At 39.1% G+C, this 12,086-nt stretch overlaps 1 protein-coding gene across 4 annotated transcripts in view; it reads left to right on the top strand.

The window, feature by feature from the left end:
- The window catches only part of LOC103023525 (CREB-regulated transcription coactivator 2), a 31,923-nt gene that overhangs the window by 11,476 nt on the left and 8,361 nt on the right, over window positions 1-12,086 (top strand). For 2 of the 4 annotated variants that reach the window (XM_007233356.4, XM_007233355.4), the window contains exons 3-14: window positions 306-419; window positions 1,372-1,433; window positions 2,440-2,508; window positions 3,601-3,701; window positions 3,848-3,874; window positions 3,991-4,070; window positions 4,749-4,798; window positions 4,979-5,211; window positions 6,957-7,420; window positions 9,045-9,587; window positions 11,324-11,410; window positions 11,581-11,785. In XM_007233356.4, the coding sequence (XP_007233418.2) occupies window positions 306-419; window positions 1,372-1,433; window positions 2,440-2,508; window positions 3,601-3,701; window positions 3,848-3,874; window positions 3,991-4,070; window positions 4,749-4,798; window positions 4,979-5,211; window positions 6,957-7,420; window positions 9,045-9,587; window positions 11,324-11,410; window positions 11,581-11,785 (2,035 nt within the window). Of the gene's footprint in view, window positions 1-305; window positions 420-1,371; window positions 1,434-2,439; window positions 2,509-3,600; window positions 3,702-3,847; window positions 3,875-3,990; window positions 4,071-4,748; window positions 4,799-4,978; window positions 5,212-6,956; window positions 7,421-9,044; window positions 9,588-11,323; window positions 11,411-11,580; window positions 11,795-12,086 lie in introns of all 4 variants that reach the window. The other 2 variants (XM_015601312.3, XM_015601314.3) reach the window with 2 other exon arrangements.

Genomic DNA, 12,086 nt, shown 5'->3' with positions numbered 1-12,086 from the left:
ATAACATGAACTCAATAACTGTTTTTAAATGCCATTCATCCTCATTTTTTGCTATTCTTTATTCTGTATCATTTGGGCCTTTTGTGTTTGTTTTTTTAAGCTTGTGGGCAAATTAAATCCACTGTAATTTGTCTCATTGTAAAGTTGTTGCGGTATTGGAAGTCTTCCCTAAAGAATTGCATCATTCTAGTCATGCAACAGCTCATTAGCAGTGTGTAGATGTTTTCATGTGTTCTCTTGAGACGAGTCTAACCCTAACATAGTCCACTGAGTGTGTGTGTCCCATGTGTTTATGTTCCCTTTAGGGTGCATTCCACTCGAACCTGGACTCCAGTCGCTCAACACGACACCACGGGCTGGTGGAGAGGGTCCACAGAGACAGACGCTTCATCTCTCCCAGCCGGCCATACAGGAGACAAGTATCCTTCCACTCCATATAACTTAATTTACTACTGTATTAAATAATATTTATAGATTTGGTTTTAATAGAATTTCATGCGATTTTGCACAGGAAGTTGTGATTTCTTTCCAGCATTTTTGCAATGAAATGGTTTAGCTATTTTATTTAATATAGATTTGATTTTGTAATTCCAGTCCCGATGCGGCACAGTACATGCAAGGTGCTGGAATCTGTCTACGATGCTTGTTGTTGTACTACAAATAAGCAGTCTCTGTATGCTGTGATGTAGAGTACAAGTCACAGCTGTCTTTTTTGTGCTTGTATTGATTGAATGAACTTTATTAAGGCTCAATTGGAGCATAAAATTGACTTTAAGAAGATCTTAACAGACCCGAGTGCTATTGCAGGCTTTAATTTTGTAGATATTTTGTTTACAATATTTGAAGACATAGCTTATGGTTGTGGAATGTAAATAAATAATTATTTTTGCCCCTAAAGGAGCTGTCAGTTGAGATGTTTATTGGTCTAGATTGTAAATAATGTGAAAACATTCTATGTGCCCTGAGTGGCAGGTCTTCCAAAGAATAACCAAATATGTTACATCTCCCTATTGGGAGAAATCAGTTATTTTCTTTAATATTCTAAGTTATTTTTAGTTATTTTAAGTTCCTTCACGAATGTCTAAGTAGAAGAAATGTTGATGTCAAAATAAAGCACATTTTAGTTTTGTAATGTAAGAAATTTTCCAGAAAAAAAAAAAGAGAGAACAATTATTGACACAAAGTAACCAGGTTTAAACAGTGTCTAGAAGTGTATCACTTAGAAGGTGGTGCAGCAGGTTTACTAGATCTGGTGTGAAATGTGCTTAGAATGTATATATGCGTAGAATGTAAAGGCAACTTAACTTGCTTTATTTAAAAATCTGTGTAGAAACTGATAGAACTGCAATCATCCTTAATCACTTACTTCAGATGGACAGCTCTCATTGCAGCTCAGCGTACCTCTCGCCACCTCCTGACCCCAGCTGGAGAAGGTAATGCATACTAAAAAGATCTAAAGGGCTTCGGCTGAGCCCCTCCATGCTTAACGCCTTGACTCTGCTGTCTGGCTGTCTATTTGTTTGACTGAATAACCGGTGTATGAATGCCGAGGCTGATTTTTTGGTTTGTGGAGCACTAACGCTGGCACTGACAGGACTAACCAAACAGCACTGCTTTTTGCAGTTAACTCTTCTCCACGGCTTTGACTGCTGTTTTTTTTCCTGCCCTTCTGGGCAAATTTTCTTAAAATTTCCTTTAGGAATATTTTCTTTTGACTGTGGCAACTTTTTCTTCTGCTTTTTCTTTATTTGTCACACTTTGAATCCCATTCTTAATTTCTACTTTTGTTCTTCAGTTCCAAAATCCTCTTCTTCTGGCTCTGCTTAATGGAACAGACTCACCCTCAGTGAGTGGGATACTGACTTTAAAAATAAAGTTCATACTTAAGCAATTGGTTATTGACTGAAGGTTGTTGTTGGGGCAGCAGCTGCCACGTTTCAGCAGTTTATGAGGAGGGTGCTGGGGTTTTTGGAAATCTCGGCAATCGATTGATCAGCTTGAGAGTGGAGGAATCAGCAGTAAGCTGCAGACATGTTCCGCTGTGTCAGCAGAGTCCTCACACTCTGATCAACAGCCCTTATAAATCCTACCTAGCTACACACTCACACACACTCACATACACACACATGCACACAATGTAGAGCGGTGATGTAATCTTAGAGGCACATGCTGGTCTGCATGTTGAAGAATCACTGAAGTGGCCTCAGTGTTCTTCTCTAAATTAAACTATAATTTTCTTCATCTGTCCGATCCCTTTCTCTTGGAACGGGGCCACATTGCTGTCCCTGACCGATATAGAGAAAGGCTCCTCTGCTGTATATCGTCAGTGTCCCTCTTTCTGATCCTTTCTTTGAGCTGCTTTTGGATTCTTTCGCAAGCCTGCTCCATTCTTTCCTCGTGGTTCTGGAAATAATGGGCATTTTTCTGTCAATCACAAAGGAACTGGTCCAGTAATTTCTCCATGGACAAGAACCAGTTGTTCCGTCTTCCCACCACAGCACTCAACAGGTGAATTCACCCCTCTTGGTCGTCCACTCTCTACCTCTATCTCTCCATCTATTTGTATCTGTCTCTCTTTAGCCTTTTCTTTCTTTTTTGATTCTCACTCATTTTCCTTATTTTCTACTTCTTTTCCTTTCTATTGTTTTATTTTCTTTCGTACTTTCTCTCATCTTCTTGCCCTGGTCTTATCTTGCCTCGTTTGATGAGGCGTTCTAAAGACAGTAACAGCAGTGTGGTGGTTAGTGGGCTCATTATTGTGGTTGGTGAGTGCATGGTAAGCTAGAGTTCAGGGTTGACCGACTACTGTAGACAAAATCTGTTTCTTTATTTTTATTATTATTATTATTTTTTTTATCCTGCTTTTCGTGTAGTAACTTACTGTTGGTTACTGTGAGGATTTGATTGCGTTCAATGACAAGAGTGTTGGTAAGATCAGAGTGTTGGATGATCAACACCTCACCCCAACTTATCCCAGAAGGATCGAAGCTCCACAGGTCTACAGCTTGTCCATGCCTGGCATTAGTCATGGTGCCATTAGAATCATGTTATCTGCTTCAGGACATTATTCTTTCATTAGAATGGGTGTCTACAAAGATATTGCAGCATGGGAGAGCGCTGAGCTGATTGGCTGGTATATCAGATATATACTCCTTCTAGTTGATTGACAACTCAGATTCAGACTCAACTCAGATTTGCTTCATGTACTGTGGACTGTCTTTACAAGCCATGGCTGTCAATCACTTAATTTCTAAATATTACCCTGCTTTCAAATATTACCAATGGGGTAAAATAAATGAATTAGAAAAACAGTGTATCCAGCCAGCAGAGGTGCTAGCAGCTTCAGGTTTGAAATATGTTGCACTGCTTCAGTTACCACGGTGCCGCCTGTGGTACTGGAGAGAATTATAGGAGAAACATACCACAAATGTTGATTGAACAGTTGGATGGTATTTTAAGCCATTTTTTCCCCAAACTGAACCACCTGGATGACTTATCAAGTCAGTATACTGTAATACACATCACTATAACAGCCTGGTTCATTTCACAAACTCACTTTCAGTCTTCACATCCTTCTCTTATTTTGTCTCTCTTCTACAGAACGAACTCAGACTCTGCACTTCACACCAGTGTGATGAATCCCCCCGCAGGAGACCCGTTTAGTGCAGGACACACCCTAAACCCGCAGGGAAGACGCAGTGGTAGGTTTCATTTGCTGCCCCTACGGACAAATGCACTCCCTGTTATTTTAATCCAAGTTGGTAGTGCCTAGTTATAGCAGTGGTTTTAGAACTATGCAGCGTTTTGTTAATCTTAATTATTTTTCTTTCTTTTGTTTGTGTTCTAGGTTTGAACGAAGGAGATGGACGGAGAAGTACGCCACTTAGCATCACTAAATGCATTTTTTTTAGCACAAAGTTGATATGTTTAAGATAAAAGTGGAGTAAAACCTCTGACATTATTTTTTATTTATTTTTCCTTTTCATGTAGTGTTTCCATACCCGGTTCCTCCCATTGAGGAGAATGTGTTGGATGAAGGAAAACTTCTGAAGCCATGGGATACTAAAAAGGTAATTTAATTAGCAGCTTTCTGCTGTTGAATTTTTACTATTTACTTCCCATGTTTGCATGTTTTTAGCTACTGTGAACTATAGTTACACAACTTCACCTTACAAAAATAATATTTATGGAATTGTCTCCTATATGAATGTATGTGATGCCAGTCTGCGTGTATTCTTGATCATTTTAAGTGTGTCAGACCCATTTGGCAACATTTTAGCAAACACCAGATACACCAGCGCAACCACCTGGGATACCATTGCAAACATCACAACCTGAAAAACAATACAAGTCACCTCACTTCACTGTAGCACCCATCTAGTGTCCACATAGCAACACAAACCAAATGGAATACCATAGTGACCATGTGGTGGGGTACCAGAGCATAAACACCATAGCAACTAGCTTGAATGCCATAGCTACAGCATAGGAACAACTTGAGATACTGTCGTGACCAATTGTCAACACTCGAGCAACCAGTGAGCAATACCATAGTAACCATCTAGCCACTTGAAGTGGAAGAAGGAACAACTATAGCTGTGCAACCATTCTGCATTTCATTCAGGATATGCACTTTTCACGTTTATCACCATTATTATCCATTGTAATCTAAATTGCTGTATTTTATTTCTATATGAATTTGTATGATTTATTAGTACTTTATTTTTATTTTTTTGTCCTTGCTTCAGTTACCTATCCTGACCTCGAGACCAAAATCTTGTGAAGTCCCTGGAATCACGTAAGTTCAAGAATTTACTCTACTTTCATAAGCCAGTCAGATGTTTGTAGCCTGTTCTGACAGTCTTTCACAATCAATAGCCCTCCTCTATCTTTACAGATAAGCCGTTAAAAGTTTTTTTTTTTTTCTCTCTCTCTCTTTCTCTTTCCCTCCCTCTCTCTCTTTCTTCTCGTATATCAGCATATTCCCCTCACCAGACCAGCAGTCCAATGCCCCTCATGTCCCGTCTGCACTGAATACGGGCGGTTCCCTGCCTGACCTGTCCAGCCTGCACTTTCCCTCCCCACTGCCAACACCACTCGACCCAGACGAGCCTGGTTACCCCTCCCTCAGCGGTGGCAACAGCACTGGCAACCTGGCCTCCACCCTCACTCAGCTCGGCATCAATACCACCAACGCCTTCCACTCTCCAAGTAAGTTTGGGTTCAAATAAGCAGAAATAGTTCATTATAATAAAAACAGTCAACACTTTTTGATGTTAGAAGAAGAACATTATTCAGATACTTTATTTCTTTAATAATGTATAGTTAAATATACAAAAGTACTACACAGAGGTAAACTGGTGTTTGAGCTTTAGGCCCTGACAAAGTGTCGTATGTGTGACCGTGCGAGGGAGGTAGCGGGTGTGAGTGTAATCGGAAGCAGCAGCTAGTCTTATCTCCATAAAATGATTTTTTTTGCTTACCACACAGGATGCAGCCTACTCACTGCTCTCTTGTTTTTTCAAAGCATTATGGTTTACACACACGTAACACAGTCGGGGGTTTTCTTTTCACATTTAGCTGGTTGTTTTTATACTTAGTAAAATGTAGGCCTGTCTAAATAATTGTTTTTGACTTATTATATTTTTGTCGACCTCTGTACTACTAGTTTATTTTATTTATGTTTTATATAGGGATGTCCCAATCACTTTTTTTTTTTGCCTCTGAGTCATTTGATTCTGAGTATCTATCGATACAGAGTCCCAATCCCATGAAAAAAAGAGAGAAAAAACACATCCAAGGGGTTTTATTATTTTTGTTTATTATTGGAACAACAGTATCAAATATACCATTTTATTAGTACTTAATATCCACATAAATCATATTTTTACTTAATAAACTATAAAGAAATGTCTTGCAATTCTGTGATTAATCATAATTAAGATCCTGATTCATATTTTAAAATGCTGGTATTCCCTTGTATTGTTAAAAGGGAGACAGTAATAATGTTTTTTTTTTTTTTTTTTTTTTTTTTTTTTTTTTTTTTTAAACTGCAGTATAATGTTATAGTAGTTTTGATGCTTTTTAAATTAGAATATTGTAGTGTGCTGAGTTACACCAGCACAAACATGGGTGATTTGAGGAACGTGCGCTGACAGTGTGAGCACAGTACAGGCATTCTCAGTACATACGTTTAGAATCTATAGTGAACTTGTGGATTAACAACGTAACGTTACATTTTTTATACATTAGAGATCCAGATCTTTTCCACCAGATTCCGATCATTTGGAAGTACGTGATAACATCAGTCATCAATCCCTAGTTTGCTTGTATTATGATTCCAATGTCTAAATATTTTTTTTATTACCTTGCCTCTTTTATTATGGATTGCTGGAATCCAAAGTCTTCTGATTGCATCTCATTATGGTGAAAAAAGTTATAAAAAAAAATAAAATAAATAAAAAATACACTGACTTGCCACATTAAATGGGACATATAGTATGGAAATGCAGTCTGCAATGAATGCATATGTAATTTGAACCAGAGTCCTGTTTCTGTTGCATGGACAATTCTAGCCAGACACCGCATGTCAATCATAACCATAACCACATACTGCTCTGTCACTACTGGTGATAAGCCTTATGAACATGTGTTGATCATGGATTGTTAAATGGAATGACTCTTTAATCTGACACTCACTCACAAGATATCATCTCAGCATTTATACCGATGTGGGCGTTCCCAAGCCGCCCACTGAGAAAACATTTCGTGATCCGTTTGCATACTGCTTTTCTGTTACATTTGGCATGTCTGCGAATTATACATTATTGAATGTATATTTCCTCTAAACGTATACCATACTTATTTACTAGCATTTCTAACAAGTTGCAATAACATAGAGAGTGTTTTTGTAAGCTTTGTGGTTGTTTATCCTTTTTTTCTTTTTCATCTCTCAGGTCTCCTGGCTTCTCTACAGGGCACGCTCAGTAATCCCTCCCTCCAATCATCACTCAGCAACCCAAATATCCAGTCATCTCTGAGCAGCCACTCATTCCCTAACTCTCTCAGCTCCAACTCCCTTCAGTCTTCACTTAGTAATCCTTCCCTGCAGTCCTCGCTAAGCTCCTCCCCTTCATTACAGTCCTCCCTCAGCAACCAGTCCTTGCAGTCCTCTTTGAGTAACTCCTCCCTAAGTGGACAGTCCCACCAGTCAGCAGCTAGTGCAGTGGGCGGGTCAGGCACCTGTTTGAGTTCGTACTCCCCGCTCTTATCTGGTCAGGTACAACCGCAGCTAAGCACCTCCCCCAGGAGGCGAACCCAGCTCTCACCTCTCAATCTACCCATCGGTCCGGAGTCCCGCAGGCATCTCTCCAAACAGTTCTCTCCCACCATCTCACCCACGCTGTCCGCCATCACACAGGTAAACTATCTCTACCAGCATATGTCTACCTGTCTGTCTACCTATCAGATAAATGGACATAACGTAATCAATCATTTTTGCTGACTTCACTATTACCTATTGTGTTTGCTTTGTGAGAAGGGCACAATAATGTTAATGAGCTGGCATGTGTTTTTTTTTTTTTGTTTTGTTTTTTTTTAAGCAGATTGTGGTTTTATTTTATTTAAGTTTTGTTTATTTATAATATTTATATAGGATATCTGACAGTATTCCCATTTCAATGTCTGATTATTCTGAATTGATAAAAGTTAATTGCTCTTAATAAAGTAATGTGTACATGCATTATCAAGCTATTGCACTATTATAGCTAATATAGCTATTATAAGCAATGCATTTTAGGCTTGCATACAGCTGTGCAACAATGGAAACGCCTGAAACTAATTTGTTTCCAGAGACAGTGTAGATCTGGTGGTCTTAGTCTGTGAGTTCATGTGGTTGACCGCTGTGCATCTGAACTGTTTTGAGTCGGAGACGGAGACGGAAACAGCTCTTACAGGGCAGAAATTTCACACAAGGGCTTGTGTTTTGCAGACTGGTGGACTTGATTTTTGATTTTATGCACCTGTTGATTGGGCTGAAATAGCCTACCACACTAATTATAAGCCTAAGCATACACATACCTTTGGCAGTAAAGTGTACATAAGTGTACAAAAGTTTTTCTAATCTGCAGCATTATAATGTTCACTTCATTAGAGTAGCAATAGGACTGTGTATTGAAGAGTGGTAGTCCTACATCCACACACATCTTTGTCTAGAAAATATACTGAAATGCACTTGAGTAACTAGTAAGGCTAGTAGAGTTGGCAAGAATCTGGCATTAAAAGATGCACATCATGATATAGGGATTACGATTTAGTATGTTGCAAATATTACGATACTGTAAGTAAGCCTACATACTGATTTTTTTTTTTTTTTTTTTTTTTTTTTTTTTGAAAACTGTCATAGTATTAAAACACAACTACATACCTTCTGAGTAAAACAAAAGTTAACTTGTTATGCAATTATAACACAAAAGACAAAAGTACAACACTCTTACCCAGTGGTTGGAGTTTAAACATAGCACTAAATGAACTTCTAGTAAATCCGAGTACATTTTACAAAACTACTAATATTGTTTTTGGTAAATACAGTGTTGCATAATACAATGTCTCAATACTTCAGTATATCAATATTTTCATACACCCCTAACAAACCATTACATTACATTACATTTGACAGATGCTTTTGTCCAAAGCGAATTACAATAATCATGTACATTTAGTAATAGAAGTTCAAGGTAAAATAAGGGAAATAGACTTCAGGTGAGTTAAGTCCAATTAATACTTCTGCATCGTGTCAACACATTGTCTGCAGTGTAGCCTGCATTACTGCCATATGCAGCTGCCTGCATTTATGTGTGTCCACATTGCCAGTTTAAACTGACAGGTAAAAAATGGCAGGAATGTGTGTCTATGCAGGGTACATATAGGCTAAAGTATAATTTGGTCTTTAATAATCAGGATTGCTATCTAAAATGGATAGGTCACTGTCCTTGAATGAAAAATGTTATTTTGTGATTTCTGAATCTTTTCTTGCATCTGACCAGGGTGTTCCACTTGATACTAGTAAGCTAGCGATGGACCAGAGGTTACCGCCGTATCCCTATGGTCAGTCCCAGCAGGTCCAGAGCGCTGACACCCAGACAGGCTGCTCCTCACCACAGTCAGCTCATCCACCAGGCCAGCACCAACAACTACAGCAGCACCAACAACAGCAACAACAACCCGGCCAACCTCCACATCGCCACCCACACCCACACATGCATCACCCCTACACCCAGATGCAGCCGCAAGCCATGCACCTGCACATGCAAAACATGCAGAACCTGCGCAAAACTCAGAACTTTCAGCTGCAGCAGCAGCTTCAGCGGCAGGGCACCCAGCTCCAGCCGCAGTCTCAGCAGAACCAGAACTGCACGGGTGCCGCAGACACGACGGGACCACTGAACTCGCAGAACATGCAGGAGCCAGACACGCAGACCAGCAGCCAGGTGGACGAGCAGTCCGCACAGCAAGATCAGCAGAACCAGAGCCTTCCTCAACTGCAGCAGATCAGCCAGTCTCTTGCCAGTGATCTTGGACTTTACAACGTGAGTTATTATTCTTTTTTTGAAAAGGACATGGGGAGGGGAGAGCAGCAATATATGCTTAAAAAAAAAAAAAAAAATATATATATATATATATATATATATATATACATATATATATATATATATATATATATATATATATATATATATATATACATATATATATATATATACATATACATATACATATACATAACCACCAAAATCTTGAAAAATCCTGTCATAAAATTATTTGGTCATTCTGCCCAATCCCAACGTGAAGGCTCTAAGTGGCTCGAAGTGTGAATTGGTTATATGCTTTGAAATTAAGCTATGTTAAACACATCTAAACGGAATTTAAAATAATGTCATTGTGCCATCATCTAAAATGGTGTTCAGGTTGAGTTTCGGTTGATTAATTTCAGCTCCAGAGTTTGCACCTGAGATTTGTCATGTTTCCTTATCGCTGCTCTCTCTATCTACGCAGGGAAGGCAAATGTTCCACTATAATGCAAAGTAGCCTGGTTCCTGCTCGAGTTGTGATTGTGCATGTGACGGAAGACTGTCGTAATTACAGTGAAGAAATAGAGGGCTATATTTTCCATACACAGTCTGAAAGAAGGATGTGGTCAGATTTAGGCTCACCCAGGCCTAAAATACGAAAATACGGTCTTCACAGTGTAATGTGGTGTTTAGTTCTTCTTAGGAAGATATATTTTAGTTTGAATGTGCTGGAACTCAGTGCAGTTTTTCAGTGCAGAAAATCCCCGCCTCTCACCTGGGGCTACTGACAGCTCGTCTGAAGCCCCGTTGACTAAGATGATCTTTCTGATCAGTAGATGAGCTCATAGCCTGTTGTGTGTCCTCCCCCGTTTCTGTGTGGAGTGAATTTGAGAGGAGCTCTACGGTAATACGGATGAGTAAAACTTTTTTTAACCTTTGTGTGTGGTGTCTATTTATAGCACAGTGCTAGGTACTGCTTCCTGTCTCCTGGCTTTTCTTTTGTTTAGATGGTGTAGGATGCCAAGATCTGCACAACAAAACTATTGTTTGTGCTGCAAACCTGTAAGAAACGCCAGCAGGTGTCACACATTAATACTTCTCCATTCATAACTCTGATAGTTGGATGTTTGTCAAGCTAAAGGAAGGTGTCTGGGTTGTACCGATCAGCACTCCTGAAGTCATGAATGATTAACTCTTTCAGGTTCATTGAGCTCTCTGGCAAAGGGCACAAGTGGAATGAATAAGATTCAAAGAATATTGACGAGCTGAAATTACACTGAAGTGTAGGCTTTGACTAAAATGACTCAGAGAGCACTACTGAGTAGGTTGTGTAATACTATCAATATGTCAGGGTATTTTTGTGATGGATATTCCTGGTAATATTTAAAAATTTTGTAACAGTAATAAAGTGGAGAATATATAGAAACATATAATAAAAAAAACAATTAAAGATTCACAGTAAATTGCTAAATGAATACAAAGAAGACTGATCAGTAAACAAAAACAAAGATTTAGGCCTATTGTGTGGCCTATCTTTTTTTTTTTTTTTTTTTTTTTCTCTTCAAAAAAATGTTCAAAAATGTAGTAGAAATCCTTCAATAAAGATTAGAGACACTTACTCCATAAATATCAGGATAAACTCCATTGATTTGGGGGAAATAAAACAATGAATGAGCTGGCGTCCCAATACTTTTGCCTATATAGTGTTGTAGGAAGCCCATTATATAACCCCTCCCTGGTCTCTGGTGTTTCAGGACTCATTGTTACTGAACTCTCTGTTGGATGATCCATACCTGGGATTGCAGCTCACAGGAAGGCAAAACCAGAACATTGCTCAACAGGTAAGACAGAACTGTAGTGTACTGGAAGATTGAGGTGATTAATTTGATGACCTTTTTTGATTGAATGTTGTATTTGGCTATGTGACACCAAGACTCGTTAATGCAATCATTTTCAACAATACTGTTTTTAGTTTCCCACATTTTAATTTGTGTATTTTTTTATACTGCAGTTCAGCATTGACTCTCAGGTGGAGGGTTTGACCTTTAACCACAATATGGGCTCTGGCGGTGTTGGTAAAGGCCAGGACGGCTCCTACTCCAGTCACCAGGGTGTACTAGACCTGCTGGACTCCGCAGAGCACCAGTTCCTCAACCCCAATCAGAACCAGAACTTTGGCAGCGGACGCCACACTGTCCCCAACATCATATTGACCGGTGAGGGTGGTGCGTACTGGTTCTGTAATTCTGTGCCAACATTTATTTGATTTGTTGAGCTAGAAAAATCTGAACGTTTATAGTAGTAAAGGTGTCAAAACAACAAAAATGAAAGTAATTTGTCCAAATAGGCCCAGACTTTTTAATGAGACTATATATTTGGCTCAAGCTTCTAAATCAGAAGAACACTCTGACTTGCAGGGCTGCTTATTCTCAAGGCCTCTTTCTGTAGAATCGAGTCAGCGTACTGTTTGAATAAGGCCAGTCATTTATCACCCTTTGCCAACAAATTGGTGCAGCC

This window comes from Astyanax mexicanus, chromosome 6 (assembly GCF_023375975.1).
Source record: "Astyanax mexicanus isolate ESR-SI-001 chromosome 6, AstMex3_surface, whole genome shotgun sequence".
NCBI classification, from domain to species: Eukaryota; Metazoa; Chordata; class Actinopteri; order Characiformes; family Acestrorhamphidae; genus Astyanax; species Astyanax mexicanus.
The sequence above is the reverse complement of the archived record's forward strand: the minus strand, read 5'-3'. Positions and strand labels throughout refer to the sequence as shown.